The 22,580-nt window shown below is 50.2% G+C and overlaps 1 protein-coding gene and 1 long non-coding RNA gene across 6 annotated transcripts; one reads left to right on the top strand and one right to left on the bottom strand.

Moving 5' to 3' along the window:
* Nucleotides 1-2,962: 2,962 nt before the first annotated feature.
* Nucleotides 2,963-12,240, top strand: LOC132212103 (uncharacterized). Its single transcript, XR_009447650.1, has 3 exons — nt 2,963-4,967; nt 7,823-7,982; nt 11,613-12,240. It is a non-coding gene; the product is annotated as an uncharacterized LOC132212103 (long non-coding RNA).
* A 531-nt stretch (nt 12,241-12,771) lies between these two features.
* On the bottom strand, nt 12,772-21,429 carry DNAJB5 (DnaJ heat shock protein family (Hsp40) member B5). 5 transcript variants are annotated; one of them, XM_059657230.1, is made up of 5 exons: nt 21,301-21,413; nt 20,524-20,786; nt 17,780-18,024; nt 14,347-14,948; nt 12,772-14,214 (listed from the first exon to the last, which is right to left on the bottom strand). In XM_059657230.1, exons 3-5 carry the CDS (start codon nt 17,988-17,990, stop codon nt 13,981-13,983), a joined length of 1,047 nt encoding a protein of 348 aa, XP_059513213.1. In that variant the 5' UTR covers nt 17,991-18,024; nt 20,524-20,786; nt 21,301-21,413; the 3' UTR covers nt 12,772-13,980. The 5 variants fall into 5 exon arrangements, with proteins under 5 accessions (XP_059513213.1, XP_059513211.1, XP_059513212.1 ...); XM_059657228.1 differs by lacking the exon at nt 20,524-20,786 and adding an exon at nt 20,323-20,464 and having other exon boundaries at nt 21,301-21,318; XM_059657229.1 differs by lacking the exon at nt 20,524-20,786 and having other exon boundaries at nt 21,301-21,429.
* Between the last annotated feature and the right edge of the window lie 1,151 nt (nt 21,430-22,580).

The following is a 22,580-nucleotide window of genomic DNA, read 5'->3' as shown; positions in this document are numbered from 1 at the left end:
TAAATGTACACATTTATATGCTTAGGATTGTACAAAGTGTACATGCTATAGTAAAATTTTATTTAAGGTTTCCCATTACAAGCCTCATTCCATCTTTAATAAATTGAGTCTGCTCCCTCTTTTTTTTTTCTTTCTTTAAATCTCTTGTCAACTGTGAACTGTCGTATTTGACTTTAGGTTGCCTGCGATATTATTGGCTGCGATATTCATGTTAGCATGAATGCTTATTCATGTTAAGGATGACAAATAAATAAAATGGGGTTTTGAGCTTGACCATTTTTCTTCATTTGCCCCTCTTTACCCTAAAACAACCACTCTGTTCCATGTCAACTCTTCTTTTCAGGGCCCTCAGTCTCTGCCTTCACAGTACAAGTTAATGCCTCAAAGGCCAGCTTAGTCTGGTAGAAAGAGCACTGAACTATGATTGAGGATAACCTGGGTTTTCTAGTTCTTAGTTTTCTCCATTGCTACCCTAAGTTGGATTAGCTTAATTAATTCAACATATATTTATTGAGTGCCTAGTTTGAATTAGGTATTGTGTTCAGTCTCGAGTATATAGAAGTAAGACAGAGTCTCTAAAGTTAAAGTCCTATTTCTGTGGGGAAAATCAGTCAAGTAATCTATATATATAAAACCCTAATATGCAAATAGACTGAGCACCTGAACAACCAGTCGCTATGACATGTGCTGACCACAAGGGTGCACGTGCAGAACATGGCAGGCGTCTGCGGGTGCGAGTGGTGGCGGAGGGAGTAGAGCTGCCAGCAGACAGGGGACTGGGGGCCGCAGTGGGAGGGGCCAGGCGGGGGTGCGGAGGATGGGCCAAGGCCCGCCCCTGTGCCCACCGCAGCCTCGCAGCCCACAGTTCCTTTCAAGGTGCACAAATTCATGCACTGGGCCCCTAGTAGACAATAAAATAGAGATATGCACAATGGAGGCAGAAAAGGTTATCTAACCAGCCTGGGGAAAGGGGTTGCCTGGGGGCGGGGGGGCGAGGGGGTATGTCCCAGAAGAGGATTAATGCTTGGTCTGAGGAATCAAGAAAATGAGAGTGTAGAGAACAAGGGAAGGATAGTCCAAGCTGTAGGAAGAGCCAGTGTAAAGGTGTTAGGGTAGAGGAAAATGTCCCGTTAGGGAAATGAAGGTACTTCAATGTGGTGGGGGTTGAGGAAGCAGTAGGAGATAGACATGGAAAGACAAGATCACAAAGGGCCCTGAATACCAGTCTAAAGAGTTGAAATTTATCCTGAAGGTAATGGTAAATCATTGAAAAGTTTTGAGCAGGGAAGTGACAACATCAAGCTTGTGTCTTGCAAAGAACGCTTTGGCTATAGTGAGGGCAAAAAGATTAGAGAACGAAGGCAAGAGATTAGTTAAGGAGCTCTTGCTTTAATTTAGGCAAAATAGAAGATGAGGCCTGAGCCAAGACAGTGATGGTGGGAATGAAGAATAATGGGTTCAAGTAGAATTCCTCAGATATAACATTATACTTTGTTACCAGTGGGATGGGGTGGAGGGAGAAAGAGTTGAGAATAACTCCAGGGTTTCTGAGAGGAAACTGGGTATATATTAGTGCCATTGTACTGAGATAGGGAACACAGACCTGGAAACCAGTTTAGCATGTGTTTGGGGTTGATGGGTTCCATTTTAGACATTGGAATATGAGATACCTGTGATAAGGAAAAGCTAGGCAAGAGGCAATTGGATACTTGGATCTGAAGCTTGGGAGAACAGTCTATGGAGAAGATGTAAATTTGTCAGCTGACAGCATATATGTAGCATAAAGATGACCAACTGAAATAGAACATTTGTCTTAAAGATGACCAGCTGAAATGTAACATTTGGCCCAGACAATGTAGCCAGTAGTGTCTTTATTAAGAACTTGAATAAGTAGCCAGTACTGTAAACTTAACAGATTGCACATAATAATGTTTCAAGTTTAAAATCTGACAATACTGACTCTCATTCCCACTAAGTACAGACCATTAGAGTTAAGTAGCAGTTGCTCCCTCCCTTTGAAGTAGACAGGTGCTCTCCAATTCAGCATGGTTCTCAAAATAGTTTCATTGTTAATGCCCAGGCTAAGGGTTAGTTGCTGTTTATCATTTTGTTTTCTTATGTTTGTTCATTTTTTTACTCATTTGTATTACCTGCCTGGCATTTGCATTTGCTACCTCTGGATGAAGAAGATTGAGTGCTTAGAGAAGGCAATACTGGATCTTATTCTGTGCTAGTTAATTTACACTATGGCAGGATAATTTACCAGTTATTGATTGCTTTCTCCTATGTCTTGCCAGCGGGATGAAAAGGTAACTATTGCCCTAGCTCCGTGGTCGGCAAACTGCGGCTCGCGAGCCACATGCGGCTCTTTGACCCCTTGAGTGTGGCTCTTTCACAAAATACCACAAAATACCACGTGTGGGCACGCACGTACAGTGCGATTGAAACTTCGTGGCCCATGTGCAGAAGTCGGTATTTTGTGGAAGAACCACACTCAAGGGGCCAAAGAGCCACATGTGGCTCGCGAGCCGCAGTTTGCCGACCATTGCCCTAGCTGGTTTGGCTTTGTGGATTAAGCATCAACCTGTGGACTGAAGAGTCCCGGGTTCGATTCTTGTCAAGAGCACATGCCTGGGTTGTGGGTTCGATCCCCATTAAGGGGCATGAAGGAAGCAGTCAATCAATGATTCTCTCGCATCATTGCTGTTTCAATCTCTCTCTCCTCCCTTCCTCTCTGAAATCATTAAAAAATATATATATATTTTTAAAAGGTAACTGTTTTCTTCTATTACAGGAATTCTAGGTTTCCTATCTCATAGAATTGTTAATGTATTATTTATTTTTTAGTCCCAAACTAAAGTTTCAAGACATCTTGTCTACAACCTTATTCAGGCTCTTGTGTGGGAGGGGAATTTAATTTAGCTGGGCATTCTTTTTTTTTTTTAAATATATTGATTTTTTTACAGAGAGAAAGAGAGAGGGGTAGAGAGTTAGAAACATCGATGAGAGAGAAACATCGATCAGCTGCCTCCTGCACACTCCCTACCGGGGATGTGCCCGCAACCAAGGTACATGCCCTTGACCGGAATCAAACCCGGGACCCTTGAGTCCGCAGGCTGACGCTCTATCCACTGAGCCAAACCGGCTAGGGCATGGGCATTCTTGAAAAGGAGAAGATGGAGGATGCTGGGTTGAAAGAAGAGGAGTTGCCCAAATATAGCAGTGGGCCCAGGGACTTGGGGAAAAAGATGTAGTGATGGGTAGTGATGGGTTCACTAGGAGGCATCAGGACTTCTAATGGGGAGAGCTGATGTAATAGTTAGGGTACTTTTATTGTATAGGATTGGATGTCTTTGAACTCTAGTAAATGAGAGTTTTGAGCCAGATTTAATTTTAGAGAAATTAAGTAATTTGATGTTTCTTCTCAGTGTTATGGAACAAATTTATACACTTATCATCCCATTTAATCTCCACAACTCCTTGAAGTGAGTGTTGTTCTCCCCTTTCATGTAAGGGGAAATTGAGTTTGGAAGGCAGAGCTAAGGATTGAGAAACCCCCTTGTACTGTGAGGAATCATTTGGGGTTTTTTGGGGTTTATTTGTGTGTGTGTGTGTGTGTGTGTGTGTGTGTTTAATATATATATATTTATTGATTTCAGTGAGGAAGGGAGAGGGAGAAAGATTGAAACATCAATGATGAGAGAGAATCATTGATCAGTTGCCTCCTGCGCATCCCCTACTGGGAATCCAGCCTACAACTCGGGCATGTGCCTTTGACCGGAATTCAACCCAGGATGCTTCAGTCCGCAGGTCGACACTCCATCCACTGAGCCAAACCAACTAGGGCTGTGAGGAATTATTTGGATATAAATGACAGAAAGTAAAATCCAACAGGTGTGAACAAAATAGGAATGTATGACATAACTGAAAAGTCCAGGGGTAAGGCGGGCTTCAGGTAGTAGGATTGATGCAGGGACTCAATTCAATGTCAGCAGCACTCACTTTCCACTTCTTGGCTCTCTGTCTTCTATGCTGACTGCTCTCAGGTTTTGTGTGGTAGCAGTACCATTGATGCTAAAAATGTGATGTCACTCTGACAACATCGTGACTTACGGGTTTCAATTGGTATGTGTCCATCCTTGAACTGCTCATTACGCTGCTCACAGGGGAATGGACTGCTTCTTCTGACAGGTCTGAGCCACACATACACCCCTGGAATAAGGGTGTGGAGGGAAGACCACTCCACCTGCACATGGACTGAGACTGAAGGAGTGGAGTGTGGTAGTTCCTTCCGAGGACATAGACATACTGTTTCCAGAAAGGTGTATGCATGCTGGTATAAAACAAAGAAAACAAAACAGATATCCACTACAGCCCTCCCTAACTTCCCCATTTTGGTTTCTGGCCCAGAGCTATCTCATTATTCTTTTATGATTTAAGGCATAACTTGAAGTATGAATACAGGTCCTCTGAAGGTTGGGGAAGAGTCTGGATGGGGCCCAGAGCAGGGATCTTGAAGAGGGGATCTATGGGAAACCCAAACATCTGTGTGGATAGACCATTCAATGACCTAAACTCTCAATTCCTAGACCTTTTCATCTCAGAGTCCTTTACTTCTGCTCCAATCCAGCTGTGGTCATACCTGAAGCCTCATCATCAGGAACTGCTTTGCCTTCCAGTCTGACATTTCATCCTCTGACTTCAACCTTCAGATTTGTCCTAAAGATGACAATTCTTCAAACTTGTCAGGACATCCATTCCACTGATCTTCCACTTTCTCCCAGTCTGTCAGCAACCTCTTGCCTGCGTTTCCTCCCTCTCCACAATGACTTCATGGTCAACCTCCCAAGCACTTCTCAATTCATTCTCCTTCCATCATTTCTACCTGGCAGCATCCCAACTCTCTGCCTCTGCCAGACCTGCCCTGTAGGAAGTGGCTCAGCGCTAATGGATAAAATCGCACATGAGTGAGTTGGTGCCCCCATAAACTCACAGTCTGCAATTAATGATCAGCTCCAAGCATCACTTGAAAAGCTTTTATTCATGAGTTCCATTTACTAAGTGCCTCATGTGTGCTAGGTACTGGTCTAAGTACTTGGAATACATTGTTAATCAAAACAGGAAAAGCTCCCTGCCTGTGGCGCTTACATAATTCCTTTAAAAAAAATCCTTTCTCCTAAAAAATCAATTCAAACCTTCTTCACTTTTCTCAACTTCTCTTTTCCTCGCACCCCCTTACCCCCCAGCTGATGTGCCAGACCTCCACTTTTCAGAGGAATCAGAAACCATTTCCTGCCACAATGAAAGTTGTCTCTCTGGGAGGCCTTCCTTGACCCTCCCAAGTTGGGCTGGGTGCCCTTATCCTCCCTCTCCTCCCCGACCGGTACTTTCCACACTAGATTGTAGCTTCTGTCTTAATTATCTGGGGGCTGGAACTTTGTCTACCCAGTTCCCTGCGTTAACTCCAGCATCTGGTGTTTGGTATCAGGTTAGAGCTCAGTAACTTCTGGGCGAATGAATGAGAAATGGGCGGGATTTTTGTTGCGGGGAAGGGCCTGCAGCGGGACTCTTCCTCCGGCTTCCTGGTGGCTAACGCAGGAGGCACCACCTCTGGACGCCCGAATCAGCCTCCTTGGCTTCCTTGGTACCGGAGGTGGGCAGTTAAGCTCAGCCGAGATTTTGATGGGACTTTTCAGATGCCTAGGGCCAGTCCCGCTGTGGGACTCCCCCACCTCAGTTGGCGGGGGCTGTGGGTGGGGCAGCTGCGCCCAGGATCCGCGGCAGAGCTGCTGAGCGTCATGCCTGGCCTCAGCCCCCTTTACTGCCCAACTCGCTTTCCCTCCGCCTCCCAGTCCCTCTCCTTCTCCCTTCTTTCTTCCCTTACTCCTCCCGCCTCTTCCCTCCCCTCCCTTTCCTTCTCCGTAAGGACGCTCAGTTAAGGGCCTGGCCAGTGGCCCACCTCCACTTGCCGCTTGCACACGGTCTTGTCCCGAGCCAGTACCCTGAAAATGCCACCACTGGTCAGAGGACAGTGAGACCTCCCAGAACCGCCCTCTGGGAGGGGTCAGTTTCTCAGACTGCCTGCCGAGCCAGCTCCCACAGAAGGGATGATGCCCACAGTCCCGGGGGAGTTGTTTCAAGGCAGATGAAGGAGCTGAGAGGCTGGGGATTGGGGTGTGTGTGTGTGTGTGTGTGTGTGTGTGTGTGTGTGTGTGTGCGCGCGCGCGCGCGCACAGTGGGAATGGTGGGTGGAAAGCCAGCCTAGGCCCCTCAGGGCAGTGTCAGTGGGCAGAGGTGAGGCTGAGTCCTGATGGGCAGAAGCAGGCTCGTGATTGAGTGGAGGTCCACTGTGGTGAGGCACTCTAGCAGACAGGACAGGCCTCCGCCTTCTAGAAGGGAGGGAAATTCAAATGCCTTCACACCCAGGTATTGGTATTTTACTGCATTTATTGACAGGCTACTATGTGTCAGGTCCTGTGTTTGACAGAAAGAAACACTAGCCATGTCCCACTAGAGATTGGCGAAAATATTGCTGTTTTAAATAGTTTTTCCCATTATGAAAGTATATACTGAATTTAGAAGATATGAAAAAGTATAAGGAGGAATCCCATAAACTTCTAAAGTCAAAATAATTTCCATAGCATTTTGATGTATTTCTTTTCAGATGTTACTATTCAAATTTTTACATTGCTTAAATAAACATAGGTTTTTGTAAGGTAGGAAAGCAGTTAATATTTAGCATAAACCTTTTCTACACACTATAAACTCTTCCTAAATGTATTTTTTAATGACTGTGTTACTCTCCGAAGTAGGATCTCTGACGTAGTGAGGTAGCTATCTATGTGGTTAGTTATTTCAGCACTGACTTCTATGAGCTTGTCTCATAAATCCCAGTTCTTGCTAAATATCCCTAAGCTCCATTTCGCACACGCACCCCAGGCCTAACATCTTCATAACTTAGGGCATTTTCTTCTTTTGACTCAATTTGCTCTTCCTGTTGTATCCCCCAAAGTAATTAGTATCATTGAGTCACCCAAGCAAGAAACACAGCAGCCATCTACACTGCTCGCTCTTCATCTTTCCCATAAGAAGTCAGTCACCAACTTTTGCTAATTTTCTCAGCTATTTCTCAAACCTGTCTCTCTTCCCCATCCTTCCTGTCACCCTGGTAGAGAGAGAGGAAGGGAGAAGAGAGAAATATCAATGCAAGAGCGAAACATCAACGAGTGGCTACCTCCTGGATGCCCCGGACCCGGGGATTGAGCCCACAACCCAGGCATGTACGCTCACCAGGGAACCCAACCTGCAACCTTTCAGTGCTGGGGACAGTGCCCAACCAACTGAGCCACACTGGCCAGGGCCCATTAGTATTTTTTAGACGTAGTTTTCTTTACTTTTTTGAACATATTTTAAATAGCTGGTTCGAAGTTTTTGTCTAGTAAGTTCAATGTCTGGGCTTCCTTGGGGTCACTTTTAATTGATTGCTGTTTTTCTCCCCATGTATGTGTGTGCGCCATTTTTTTAAAAAATTTATTTCTTTACATATCTTGTACTTTTTGTTGAAAATTGGACATTTTTAATAATATAATGTGGCAACTCTAGAATTCAGATTTTCTAGAGTTTGTTGTTACTGTTGTTTGCATAATTATTTTTCTGAAGTAATTCTGTGAAGTCTATATTGTTAGTTGTATGTGGCCACTGCTTGGTTAGCTTAGTGGTCAGTTAATGACTGGACAGAGGTTTCATTAAATCATTGGAACCGATGAGTCTTCCAGTCTTTGCTGGATGATGTATATAATTTTGTATGTTTTCATTCTTCTAGGGCTATTTTAGAGTCACTTGCTGAAATGCGACTATTACAGAGCACTGAAGACAAACCAGAGCAACTGCACAGTCTTCAGCAACTCTCACATCCCTAAACCTGGGGGGACCATTTACAACATAATGAAGCCATCTCTTCTAGGGTCTTCCCTCTCTGCTCAGTGAGTCCCTCGTAGCTACTGTCCTGTTTTAGGTGGTTGTTTCCCACTGGAGTCTCCCTTTGCTTTGTCAGGGGAATCTCTAACGCCCACTCCTCTGCCCCTTAGTTTAAATGAAGGCTAAAGATTTCCCATTGCTTTCCTAACCCCAAGCCCTGCTTCATTCCCAGCTCCTATCTCAGGCACATTCTTCCTACCATTCCTACTACCTTCTCCATTCCTTTTCTGGAACCTCAACTGAAATTTAATACCTGTTAGAGAAGCAGATTGAAAATTTGTGGGTTTTTACTGTTTTTTCAGTACAGCCTGGCCGACCATGTCTATGTGTCAGTTTCCATTCTTCGCATAGAATTTCCTATAAGCAGTAATATTTGGAACCAGAAGCGTTCTACTTTTGAAAGAGTCCCATTTAACATTAGTGGACCCTGGTCTGTAGGATCCAAGATACTCTGGCGCTGATGCAGCCTCATGGTAACTAGCAGACAAATCTTAGCTAAGAAAATCACAGACTCTTAAAGCCTGTTGTGTTTACGTACCAAAGCAGCAAGGATCCAAGAAAGATTGGATTGTGACATCCAGGAAGTTTCCATGTGAAGGGCCCAGCAAATTTCCAGTTAGAGAATGACTTAGGGAAAGGTCTGAGGCAGAGCCCGAGAAAGGGCTCCAAATGTAAGCTATGAAGGAATTCAGAAAGTTGCCCAGTAAAGGTTTCGGGGGCTGATTCTTCAGAGGAGATAAAAAGTGACTTCGAGTCATGCAGGGAATGGGTCAGGACATGGCTTGTCAATGTTTTCAAAAAAAAGAACCTAGACTTGAAGCAACTGAAAAATACCCTAAAGATTGACTTGGGCAAGAAGCTGGGGCAGATGGATCAAAGTGGGACCTCTAGAAATGCGAGTTCACGGCTTTCTGCCAACTCTACATTGCCCCCGTCTGGGAAGTCCGTGGAAACTGGAAATTTAGTATGAAAGGGCGAGTTGTCTCGGGGCCTGACCACGCTGCTGGTGGCCTCGGGCACCGACTCCCCAGCCCACGGCGGGAGCCCGGCGCAAGCTGCCACCCGCCGCCGCCCCCGGACCGGACCCACGCGGCAGCAGCGGTGGCGGGGTGGGGCGCGTGCCCTCGCCCGAGGAGATGGAGGAGGAGGCGATCGCCGACGCCCCCGGGAACAAGACGGAGGACGTGGACTTCCTGCCTGGGCTGGAACTGGTCGATCTACTGGACCCCCAGCAACCGGACTGGCCCCTGGAGCCCGGGCTCAGCTCGCCCTGGGGGGGGCTAGGACTGCGCCCTCCATCTTGCCCTGGGTCCTCCATTTTTGGGGCGGCCGCCATGTGCTCAGGAGAATGCCTTCTTCCCGGAAGCCCAGGCCCCTGCTGGCCACGCCCAGGATTTCTTTAAACTAACCAATGACAATCAAGGGACGTGCGCGCCATAGAGATGACCCGACTCACGCCTGGCCAATCGGCGGGGCCCACAGTCCCCTCTCCTGCCCTCACTCCACCCCCCTTTAAAACCCCTGTCCCATCAGGCCTCTCTCTCTCTCTCGGCCACTGGAGCTTACCGTTGCATTGGTGAGTGTGGCAGGGGAGCCAAACCCGGGTTTGAAATAGATGACTCTTTGCTTTTGCATCGGACTGACTGGCTCCCTGGGGGTCTTGGGAACTTTGAAATCTGGGCACAACAAGTACCCTTCATTAATCAGGGACACTGCCTGAACACCTCTTGGAAGCTTTCCTTCCTTAATGTAGGCATTAGATTAACAAGCACCAGGAAGCCTAGATTATATGGTTTTGAGTGTGGCAGAGGTAGAGCTTACCTTTCAAGGTCCTTGCGTACATAAAACTGTTAAGTTGATAGAGACCTAATCATAGCTCCTTCCCCAGTTTACTGTCTCTCTCAGCCACCCATGTTTAAGGGATGGTCTTTAAAAGAAACCCTTAGGCAGGTCAGGAGACAAGCTGATTACAAAAAAAATTCAGTTCAGTTCATACCTGGATAGTTCTCATCCTTCCCCTTCAGCTTTGAGCAAGAAAGGCCAGAGGCCCCTGAGATGTTAATCATGGCTCATGCAGACCCTTAGTCCAAGGAGAAGAGCAGACACATTTCTAGCTCTTCATACCCATTAAAAGGGATAAATTGTGATAGAGTATGAGTGTATGAGGAACAAGAGAGACAGTCCAGAGTCACTCCAAATCAAACAATGGCAGGACATGACCCAAGCGATGAAAGTTGAGTTGTGTCCCAACAGACGCCAGCAGTGCCCCAGAGGCAGAGAACAGAGAGAAGAAGTGTCTGAAGGGGATCACCACAGAGGTCAGCACCTTCTTGGAGTTTCCAGTTTAGGAAAAAGATGTTGGAGATTATTTAGGGATTCTTTCAAGGGCCAGAGAGTTCAGGGAGATAAGTGAAGTCTAAGAAGACTCCAGCTTCTAAGCCACAATCAGAAGATGTTATGAGAGTCTGGAGGATGCCCAGAAACTAAATGGCTATCTGAGTGGACAAGGGGCTCCAGTGACCAAGGAATGCTCCCTGTCTACCCCCCACCCCTCAAATTGCTGGTTGCCCAAAATTCAGGATGGCCAAGCCTTAAATATGGTTATACAAATAAGCTGATGATTGTCATAGTACTGTCATTACAAAGTCACACACACACACACCACCTACTATAAAAGGATTCAGGGGCTTGTCAAAGTGAGAAAACCCAATAAAGACCCCACTTCTTAGGACCTGGCTGAACCGGAATTTTCCCCCAGTTTCTTTACTGTCTTGACTTTTATACAGGTCTCTCTCTCTCTCTCTCTCTCTCTCTCTCTCTCTCTCTCTCTTTCTCTCTCTCTCTTTCTATCTCCCTCCTCCCTCCTCCTCTTTCTCCTTTGCTCCCTCCCTCCCTCCATGTATGTGTATGGTGACATAGGCATTAAAAAACCATACATCCTCCATGTAACCTTTAAGGGTAAGGCTAAAATTGCAGGCAAAGCAAGCTTCAGGTCTTTCTCATTGAAGTGCCCCTGGCCTCAGATAGCTTGGCTTGTAAAGTCTCATAGTCCCATCTCAGAGATTGCCCAGTAGGGACATGTCAATTTCCTATATCCTTTGTATTCACATGGAGGCCAGAGGCAGGTGTCTGGCCCAGCAGACCTGGATCCCAAAGCCTTAGGCCTCAGGGAAGAGCCAGGACAAGAGTTTAGCCCCAGTAAAAAGGCACAACCCTACTAGAAGATCCAAAATAGGAGAGCATCGAGTAGGAGATGCAGGATTGGGGCTCTCCCTGCCCAGGCCATGGGATTAGCAGACACCCTTGTGAGTAAGAGCCCTTGGTTTCTGCACTGGAAGGAGCACGCTCCTTCTGAAAGTACCTTGAATAAAAGGACGAAACTATTTTCACTGGCATTGTCCCAGGGAAAAAGGCAAGGGCAGAAAAGCCTATTCAGTGTCAACTTCTGTGTGGAGCCCAGGACCAGGTGAAGGCAGAGCTGTCTTCATGGCACTGGGGACACTGAAGCCCAGTGGGGCATGGTCATCATGGGCTGGATCCTGGGGAAGAATCAGGGCTTAGGTGCAGAGGAAAATCAGCACCAGGACAAAGTCTAGGCCCAGGCAGAGCCCACAATAGGCATTCCTTGACTACAGGGCTCCTCTCTACCAAGATCCAAGGAAAGCGACAAGCACCCTGCAGTCAGCACAGCACGCAGGCCCTGAGGACCAGAGCTGTCTCAGCAGGACAGGTGGCTCAGAGACCAGGACACACATCGCTGGAAAATTATGGGATTTGAGGATCAGCTACGATGTCCATGCCTCCCAGGGAGCCTGTGTTCCCAGCCAGACCCCACCAGCATGGACCGAAGATCCCAGGTACCTCCAGCTCTCCTCCCCACTGCCTCAGGCTTTCTGTGGGGATATGTCTTTTCTAGTCATCCAGAAAGTCCTCTTCTGTCTCCTCCTAAGAGGGAAATTTCTCTTGAAGAAAAATTTAGTTCATGTAGAGAAAATCTTTTCATTCTTGTGATAGCACATCCTTCAGAGAGGATAGTCTCTGTTTCTCATAAAAAAGGATATTTATTATTTCCAAATAGATTTGTTTCTTCTTATAGTGAGTGGTATCTTCTGTCTTTGTTGTGTGGAGTATGTTTTAGAAATCCCGGGAGTCTGGGCTTAGAGGAAGGAAGGAATCGGCTTCACCTTATACTGAAGTCCTGTGTGGCTTCTCAAAGGGGACCAGGGCCCCGGAGGGAGGTTGATAGTGGCACTGCACACCCACCTCCAGCCCAGGTTCATTGCTTCTGGTCAGATGATTATATATATATATATATATATATATATATATATATATATATATACACACACATACACACTAGAGGCCCTGTGCACAAAATTCATGCACAGGTAGGGTCCCTAGGCCTGGCCAGCGATCAGGGCCAATCAGGTTCCCTGCCTCCCCACCTCCTCCTTCCCTCGCTCCCTCAGCGCCCCGCTGCCACTGGTCGCCCGCCATGTTCCGTGCTGCCCCCTGGTTCAAGCGATCGAACTCCCAGTCTCCCGGTCGAACTCCCAAGGGGACACTTTGCATATTAGCCTTTTATATATATAGATATCCTTCCCTGAGGATGTTTTTATTGATTTGAGAGAGAAAGAAAGACAGAGAGAGAGAGAGAGAAACATCAAGAGGATCAGTTGCCTCTCATAAGCGCTCCAATTGGAGATCGAGCCTCTCTTATGTGATCAACTGGGTATGAAACCTCAACCTAGGTATGTGCTCCAACCAGGAATTGAACCCACAACCTTTTTGATGTACAGGATGATGCTCCAAACAACTGAGCCGCCCGGCTGGGGCTCAGATGCCATATTTTTAAAATATTTTATTTTTTTCATAATACTGTCATTACAAAAAATACAAAAAAAAACCTACTATAAAAACATTCAGGGGCTTGTCAATGTGAGAAAACCTAAAGACCCCACCCCAGGACCTTGCTGAAGCAGTCTTACCCTAGATCCTGCACTACTGGATCTTTCACAACTCTGGGAATGGGGTGGAGTCACATAGGCATCAAAGGGCTGGAAATTTCCCACACAGCCTCCATGAAGGGTAAGAAATAAGTAGTTACACATATCACAAAAATGGGATTTGGAAGTTTTGGGGTGGCGAGGCCCTGAGTTCAGAGGTGTGGGGAGAAACCTGTGACCCTGAATCTCTTGCTGGGGAATAGCTGCCACCTGACCCCAAAGCCCTTTCCCTTCCTGATGAAGGCTGGGAGATGGATCCTGCCCCCCACCTCTTAGCTTTAATACAGCAGGCCCCTTCCCCTCCCTCCATGCTTGCACACTCCTGAGAGCAACAGGGAGGACAGAGCTTTCAGCTCTGGGGGGTCTGGGCAGGGGAGCTTTCCTGGAGGCTGCTGAGGGCCTGGTTCACCTCCCTGCCCCAAATGAAAAGTGTCTCGTGCTCAATGGCCCGGTTATGGACCTTCCCTTTCTATCTCAACCTGGGAGAGGCACAGACAGCTCTAGGTGTGTGTGAATATGTGTGTGATAACCTCGGACACTGTGGACCAGGGGGTGGGGCTGGGGTGGGAAAGCAGTGTCCTTTCTATCCTCTTCCTCCCCCATAGGTGGAAACCAGAGGGAAGGGAGAGGCGAGGTGTCAGCAAACTGAGCGGGGAAGGAGGGTATGCTATTTACAGGCGTGGACAAGGAATCTCTATATCTTCAAGTAGCACTCAGGTCACTCTCCAGCCACTGGAGTGGGAACTGGATTCAAAGCTAGTGACATGAAAATTGACCCCTGGTCTGGGCTAGTTCTCCCCACCTCCCTCCCACTCCCCCAAGGCAGCCCAGCTCTGAAAGGGGTCAAGGACAGGAACATTTTCCTGAAAAAAACAGTGGCTTTTTTTTGCATTTAAAAAAGTTGCCAGTGTCCAGTGGACATCAAGTTGGGTGCACATTGGGTGGGGCGAGTGAGGGGGTATTGCTGTGGTAGACTCTGGGCTGGCTGGGGCAGAGCCTAGGAACAGGGCAGGTGCTGCTTAAGGATCTGTCGTGTCTGTGGTGTTAATCTGTCTGGGAAGCGAACTTTGAACTCAACAATGAGGTCTCCCCGTTGGGTGGGCACCTTGGGGAAGGGAAGGCCCTCCCCACGGAGTCTCTTCACCGTGCCTGGCTTGATGACATCATTGCAGGGCAAAGCGATCACTCGGCCATCAATGGTGGGAATGTTCACGGTACAGCCACACAGTGCCTGGGGAAAATGAGGCAGATAGTGAGGAAAAGGTGGGGTAGAGTGACTGGGAAGAGAGAAAAAGATTAAAATGGGGAAAGAACGTCCCTGTTATCCCCCCTCATCACACACACAACCTGACCCAGGCCGCACCTCCTTGAGGCTGATCAGGGCACTGTAGAGCACGTTGGTACCATCTCGGCGGAAGTGAGCGTGGGGCTTGTCTTTGAGCACAAAGACGATGTCAGCAGGGATGTTGTCAGGTGTGGCATCACCCTCTTTGGGGAAGGTGATCTTGGTGCCTTCCTTCCAGCCACGCTTGATAACAATGTGCAGGATCTTGTCTTCGGTGCGCACAGTTCTCCCATCAGGGTTGAGGCGCCGCCTCGTGATCTTCATGCGCTTGGTGGAGCCGTGGTAGATCTCCTCCAGGGACACCCTCAGCTCATGCACCACAGGTGGGTCCTGCACCTTGCGCCGAGGGTACAGTGGTTCGGGGGCTCGCCTTGGACCCCTACTCAGCCCATTGAAGCCAAAGCGGCCGAAGGCGCCAAATGGGTCCTCATCATCATCCACATCCATGTCATCTGGATCAAAACCACTGAACGGTCGAGTGGAACGAGTGCTGGCAAAGAAGATATCGAAGGGGTTGGAGCCACCAAAGAAGGAGGCAAAGGTGGCATGGGGGTCCCCGTGGAAGGTGTAGTGAAAGGAGCCACTGGAGCCACCTGACGAGCCACCGCCAGTCTTCAGGCCTGGAGGGAGGAGAAGTTAGGGACAGTGTGGCTGGTCTGGGCCCACCCCAGTCTCCTCTCCCTGCTCTCTAGCTCCCAACTCATGGACCTAGAGAAAGACGAAATCTTTAATTCCCAGAGAGAGGGCTGGCCTAATACAGTAAGAAAGCTCTCTGGCAAGATTAACTTTTACTCTTAATTATATTTTTAATAAAACACATCTGAGGTTCAAAGAGGCTGAGTTTCCCAATGGGTGGAAAAGCTAAGAGTAGAAGTCTTAGAGGATGTGACTTCCAGTCCTGTAATCTCTCCCATGTAACCATGACCCAAAGATGTCTCAGAGCTTTGTGGCTGGCCTGGGGTCACATTACAAGTCATATCTGGCTCTGAAATCTTTGCTTATCTCCAAAGACCCACAGAGCATGAGGCAAGTGGGCAAGATTTGATGACACAGGGGCTAGTAAGTGACTTGTCCTAAATCAAGTGGGGATATGGTCCAGGAGGAGGCCCACTCTCACTCTGCTTCTCGCAAATTTCTTCTTTCCCTGACTTCTGCCAAATGGGAAATAAGGAGGGCTCCCCAAAGCAGGAAAGCTCATTAGCTTCGAGATGAGGAGCTACTTCTTTAGAAAAAGTTTTCAAATGCTTTGTTCCCATAGTCAGGGCTCACGGTGTTGCGCAACTGCAGGGGGTGCCATTCACACATTGTATAGACATAGACTACAATGGGAATGGAGTTCCCTGGAGTTATATAACACCAAGCCTTACCCCTCACACTTAATATCAGAGCAGCCAAAATGCATGAATGAGCTGGCACATTGTGGGTGGGGACCCCAGCTGCTCTTGCTGGAGTTAGGTCCTGTCTAAGGAGGCAGCCTTAATGGGGAGATGGCAGTGGTGAGGATGGGGATAGTAGGGCACAGAGGAAGGAGCGAGGTGGGTATTAACACTGAGAAGTGATCTATAACATGTAGACTTAGGGTGGAGCCCAAGCTACGGGAAGGGACTCTCTTTTTAAGGCCTTTTATCTAGAATTTCAATTGGCTATGGAAGCCAGAGCCTAAATTAGCCTCTTATTTCATTAGATTTGGATTTCATTAGAGAGGCCAAATGGCAGGCAGTTCAGAGACTTGTGGCAGCGGCCTTTTCGCCCCTTCCTGAAGACGCAGGGTCTGTTCTTTCCTTCTGTTGAGGTGTGATCATCAGGTGAGTTCAAGAAGCTTGGCAAAGCTCAGCAAAAGAGGGAGGTTGGACTAATGACAACAGGAAGGGGCGATTTCTCTGTGGGGATTCCTGCTGTACCACTACCACCCCCTTTTCAAGCTGGGAACAACTTGTCCCCAGCCAGGGCTGAGTACAGAGTCTATGTGCACAACTGTTCTGTCTGGCTGATGGGGAGGAGGCAGGGGGGACAGAAATATAACCCACATTTCCAAGGCTGCTTTTCCCTCCCCAGGCTCTGGCTGTCTCCGTAAGGCTGTGCTGCATCCTCCTGGGTTGCAGATCTGCTTTAGAACCCAGTGTCTGGGCCTAGGGGCTGAGCTTTGCCCTTCACTTAGGCTTGGTCATGCAGGAGGGTTAAATTTCCAGCTCTCTCCCAGCTCTCACCTTCCTAAACAAAGGTGAGGCAAGTGGAGGAATGAGTGCAATTCCCAGAAAGGTCACATGGTGGCATGGTGTCTGCAACTCGACCCTCTTTCCCCACCTCTACTCCCATTCCCCCATCCCAGAGGAAAAACAAATTCTTAGCTGAGAAAGAAACCCCCCCCCCCCCCCCCCCCCCCCCCCGGCCCAAGACGCCTGGTGAATCTGGGAGTTGGTAGGTGAGCAGGGAAAAATGGAAGGAACTAGTGGCATGGAGACATACGAGAGGGAGCTGGGAGGACTGGGGTGCCAGAAGATAATGGCCTGGGACACAAAGCAAGGAGGAGGAGAGGAAAAGAACATTCTTTTGAGTGCCTACTCTGTACCAGGCACAGTGCATATGGTTAGCCTATCTAATTGGAGGCTACAGTGGGGAGAGTAAGGAGGGGAATGTAAAAGAAAGGTGCATGCAGTTAGGGAGGAAGGACAGTTTCTCCCGGGAAGGAGAGTCCTCAGCTGTGACTATGTCTCTTAATATAGCCTGACAGGTGCCTGTGGCTGGCGGGTGGCAGGCGGCCCTGAGGGGCAGGCCCAGAATTAGCTGCTACATCATGCCCGTGGGATGTGCTGGGAGGGGCCGCCCTCTCAGAGGCTTTATTTGGGCCTTTCCTGCCACCCTGTGCGTGGCCACCAGCTACCCCAGGGAGGGGCAATATGCCAGCAGCCGTTTCCCTTCCACCCTTGGATCTCTGCCACTTCCTCAGGGAGGCGAAGCCATGCCTCTGCTCTGATGGCCTGAGTGGGCAGAGAAGGGAACTGCCATGTCTCTAGCTCAGCGCTCCCGTGGTTGGTTCCCAGGCTGCTTAAGGGTCAAACTTTTATGCTGATGACTGTAAATGCTCTGTCCTCAGAGAGCCACACACTCCCTTTCCCTAACCTTCCCCATCAGCCAATGAAGCAGCAGGGACTTCAGGCTGGACTAATAAGGGCTGGGAAGGGGGAGTGGGAGGGGGCAGGCCTCTGATTCTAGCTTCAGACCTCGCTCAGGCCCGAACTTAAGCAGGGAGAGGGGCAGAGAGAGGCGGGGGGAACTATGGTAAGCTGAGGCTGGGAAGTGGGTGGTCTCTTCTTTCCTCTGGGTGTCAATGTTAGGAACACTTGCCTCCCTCACCCCTACTCAGTCTCCAGTTCCTGGTTATGAGAACTGGGTCACCTAGGACCCCAGACAAGGACAGGGGTCCAATAGCAGGCTGGAGAGCTGCTCTTACCTTCCTCCCCATACTGGTCATACAGGCCTCGTTTCTTAGGGTCACTCAGCACATCATAGGCCTCTGCGATTTCCTTAAACTTCTCCTCAGCATTGGGTTCTTTGTTCTTGTCTGGGTGGTACTTCAAGGCCATCTTCCGATACGCTTTCTTGATCTCATCCTCATTGGCTCCCGATGGGATCCCAAGAATCTTGTAATAATCCTTTCCCATCACAGCCACTGGACCGGCACTGGTCTCCTTGTTTCTGAAAGAAATCCAGGGCCAATCCTTGGTGCCTCTATTCCCTTCTGCCCCAGTCTTGCTCCTGATGATCCTGCAATCCCTAAAAGTCACAGCGTGACTTCTGTGGGCCTCTGTCTCCCCATCAGTAAAATGAAAGGTTTGGACTAGATGACCTCTTCCAGCTTGGACATTCTAGGATTCTGTGATTCTTTCCTCAGTTCCTGGGTTTTCCCAGCAGCAGGCGGGGGGCTCTGGCCACTTCTTGGAGCTAGGCTAAGGCCCACATCCTTGGGTCGAACTGAGGGCCCCCGAAAGGACCTGCTGAGTGAGGTGGCTCCATGGACTGACAAAGCAACGCACCAAAGCTGGTGAAGACCAATGCACGGGGTGAGGTCACCTGAGTATCGTGGTCTCCTACGCCATGCCTCAGGCATGGTGCCCAGGCTAAGGGCAGCTGGGGCAGTGGCCTAGGACTGGGGACAGGCCTACATCTTCGGCCAGCTGTCCTGGCCAACCGGGCTGAGTCAGGGTGTGGGTGCCTGGAGTTCTCTCTGCATTGGAGACCCCAGGCACCCTGCTCTCCATCCCCAGACTATGCTAAGCCTCACATGTGACTCAGATCAGAGGATGACTCACAGCCTTTGGTAACTGCCATTTCTAACTCCCTCATTAGTAGGGGAATGATCACTGTCCTTCCCCCAATCAGGGCAACTGTTCCCTTTACTCATCTCCCAGTGTCTACACACAAAATGTGTGTGAAGACATGTCTGTGCCGCCTAAGCACTAATGTTAGTGAACAAAAGCATCCTGGTGACAGGGCCTTTTAAACCTTAGTTGTTAGGAAGCAATTGGGCACTAGCCATCATTTCCTTAATACCTACCCTCTGTCTCACCTGCCCAGTGGTTTAGGATCTGGCCCACACTCCTCTGATAGCCCCTTCTAAGCTGGATGCAGGGCATTTGTTATGTGAGGGAGAAACATGAGGCTCCAATTCTTCCATGCCAATCTCCCTCCACCAAGGACCCTGTGGTGAATATGCAGGGAAGGGGACATTCCTGTATCTAAAGCTTTTTGGGAGAATGGCCAGAAGCCATTCTCCAGCCCTTCTGAGATTTGGCCAACGCCAACCCCTACCAAAGCCCGGAGAACCGGAGTCTTTCTAGCAATGTCCTGGGCTGGCAGCCACAGCTAAGGCCTGCTTTTCTGCCTCTGGCTACTTCAGCGAGGGGTACAGGGTTTCCTGGCAGGAGTGAGGGCTGTAACGGGTAAGAGGAGGCCTCAAGACTCCAGGTAGGTAGGGACCATGGCCCTAGCTCCTGCCCCCACAGGGCTCGTTGCAGGTGGCTAGGTTGACTCATGGTTCCGGGAGTCACCTCACTCTGACAAAGAGAAGGCTCGCAAAAGGTGGGTACTCCCCTCCTCCCCCGTATCAGTATGTCACGGCTGGTGGGGGAGGCGGGGGTTGGAGGAGGCAGAGAAGAAAGAGCAGCTGGGGGAGGGCAGCCATTTTCGGAAGCAGCAGTAAAAGCCGTTTGAGCGGGAGCTGGGGGTGGTCTGCCATCTCTGCCTTGGCCCACATCTTCTTTCCCCAGGGACTGGGAAGGAATCCTAGCACACCAACAGGGTGCCCCAGGGAACTATAGCAGCTTCCAGGCAGAGGGCAAATGAAAGACTTGCCACTTCTCCCACCATCCTCTTGATGTCCCTGCATTACCTCTTCACTTGGCCAGCTTCCTCCCTGGCACCCACCTGCTAGCTGTTCTAGATCTATACTTCCCTTGCCTCCACAGACACAGGGTGATCTCTTTCAAGAACTGCCCGTTTCTCCCTCCCTCCCCCTACCCAAAAGCCACGCGTTGGAATGACAAAGGAGCCCCATGGCGTGGCACTGCCTTTGATGGAGAAGAAGAAAGGATGTTAATGCTGAGGCAGGAATGAAAAACGAGGAGAAATGGCAAGGGGGCCTGGTTTAGGGAGGGGAGATGGCTGATACAGAAAATGAAGTACTGATGGAGGGGGATAAAGGGTGACCAGTGGCAGTGGCTGCGGCAGAAAATGGGTTACCAGGGGGTTGAAAGAGAGATGCAGAGACTTAAAATACTGGAGATGTTTGTGGAAAATAAATGGATGCCTGGAGGGTTTGAGATGAATGATAAGGTGTACACTTCATTCAAATGTAGGGGTGCGGTAGAAGGCACTTACATGTAATGGGAAGGAGATGAGGATGAAATGGAGGAAGCGAGGAGGCAATGGAGGGGGGTGTGATGTGGAGGATTTGACTTGGTACAGGCATGAGTGCCATTCTCCGGAGGGACTTACCGAAACTTTACAAACCCATTCAGCGTCCACGCTCGAAGTTTTAAGGGCTCCAGCTGAATTTTAAACATCAAGCTGGCTAAGAAGTCTTCTCCCCAGAAGTGTGGGAAGCTCCGGAAAGCTCCTCGGGCCTGCAGTGGGGATGCTGCTGGGGATGGGCAGGAGAGCACTGTGCGCTTAAACATGCCCAGCCCAGCCCCTCACCTCTGCTCGCTCCGCTGGAGCCTGCTTGCAAAGCTGCAGCTCTGGCAGTCACCTCCTCGGGTCCTCAGAGGCACTTACCCAGCAAGGCCTGTCCCGTGCAACAGGAGCTGGACCTGATGCCCAGGCGTGGAGAGGGAAGGGATGGGGTCCAGTGGCCACCAGCTCTTAAGGGCGGCAATGTCTGGCTGCTTGTGAATGGCTGTGTGACCGTGTGGCCGTAAGGCTGGCAGTGCGAGCGTGCGTGCGAGTGGCAGCGTGTGTACCTGTGACAGGTGTGATTGTCTGTGAGGGCCCGAGAAGCCCTAAGCTCCTCTGCCTCTCTGTCGGGGAGGACCCGACCCCAATCCCCCAGAACCTACTCAATGAAGTCACTGACAGGGAGTCTCCTCCCTCGCGGATGGGCGGGGAGGGGAGGGGCGGGGCAGAGCCGACCCCGCCGGGACAAAAGGCGCGGCGAGCAGAGGGGGAGAGGGAAGGGGGCTCGGGCGGGGGAGGGTGGTCGGTGATGTCACCGGTGTGGGTGGCTGGGCCGGCTCAGAAACGCCTCCTCCCCGGCGGAACCCAATCCGACCTGGCCCGACCCTCCCCCGGCTCAGACGCTGGCCGTCCCCTGGAAGAGGGTCGCGGAAAACGAGCACCTGGCAGAGCCTGAATCCCCGCCGCCCTACCGCAGAAGAGCCCATGGGCCCTCAGTGTCCCAACCCCCGGACACCAGGACCCCTGACTTCGCGACGCCCACACGCCCACGATCCCCGAGTCCTAGATCGGCGCCCTCACCGGTGAGGAGCTGCGGGCGCCTCCGCGGTCCGTCCGACAGCCACTGCCCCCTCCCCCGGCTCCGGCTCCGCAGCCTCCACTCGGGACAGGAGTCGCCTGCCCGCCGGCCGCAGACAGCGGGCCCGGGAACCCGCCCCCACGGCTCCGCCCCCACGCTTCCCATTGCGCCGCCTGCCCGTCACTCAGCTCAAACCTCTGTTGTAATTGGACAGTTTTCTACGAGTAGCTGGGCGATAGCCGCCCATTCTCCACCCCTGTCACCCGGCCACACGCGCACACACTCCGGGCAGCGATTGGTGGGGCTCTGATTGGTGCGCTCGGGGATCCGTCAACCACGCCTCTTCACGATCGCTCTCTGTCATTGGTGAAGGGGCCAGAGGGTGGCAACTCCACGCGCCCTTTGATTTTATTGGTTCGGCTGCGGGGCTCAGACCCGAGCCGGGAGGTGGGGTGCGCCGCTATATTAGTCCAATCTCCGGTTTGGGAAGGTGGGACGTACTGGCCACAGCTGGAATCCCGGGAGAACCTTCTGGAACCCGTGCAATGTCAAAGGTAGCCTTAAAGGAAAAGCGCGCCCACCGTGGACGGTGACCCTGGGCATTTCCCCCTCATCATTTTGGAGGGTAGGAGAGAGAATAGTGCACTCTGGGAGGTGTAGTCTCTGGAGTAGAGTCAAAAGGTCGCCCCTCCTTAACCTGTTTTCTACCCAACTGTGATCTGTCTTCGACCTGATTTCGCTTTACCTGACGTGACCTTTCAAACAGGCCTGGATTTCAAAACAGGCCCCGGCGGACACGCAGAGTTTGAGGGCCCTGCTCTCGCCTTTGCAACCTGGTAGCTCCCCCAGGTCTAGCGCCGCCCTGATTCCCTTTCCGAGTCCCCTTCTCTTCTCGGTATAACCCCGGATCCCAGCTGCCTCACGAGCACCCCACAGCCCCCATTAGAGTTCTCTCTATGGTCTTTCACCCCACTTTCCCTTTGAAGTCCTACATTTTACACCCCACCCTTGCTTTTCCCTCTTCTTGACCCCATGTGATCTCCAGTCTCCCCCCCCCCCCCCGCCCGCCACCCCCTTCCCCAAGATCTCCTGGCTTATCCTATTCTTAATTCTTTCTGCTCCTATGATCTCTCCTATCCTAGCGCCCCGCCTTAGCCCTTCATCCGAGTTCCACTTGATCTCCTTTATGAACACCCTCGGAATCGTACATTTCAGTCCCACCCCACCCCCATTCCCCATTAAATCTCAGCCCGGTGTCCCCGCTGTTCAGAGCAGGCAGGGC

This window comes from Myotis daubentonii, chromosome 11, assembly GCF_963259705.1.
Source record: "Myotis daubentonii chromosome 11, mMyoDau2.1, whole genome shotgun sequence".
Lineage (NCBI taxonomy): Eukaryota > Metazoa > Chordata > Mammalia > Chiroptera > Vespertilionidae > Myotis > Myotis daubentonii.
The sequence above is the reverse complement of the archived record's forward strand: the minus strand, read 5'-3'. Positions and strand labels throughout refer to the sequence as shown.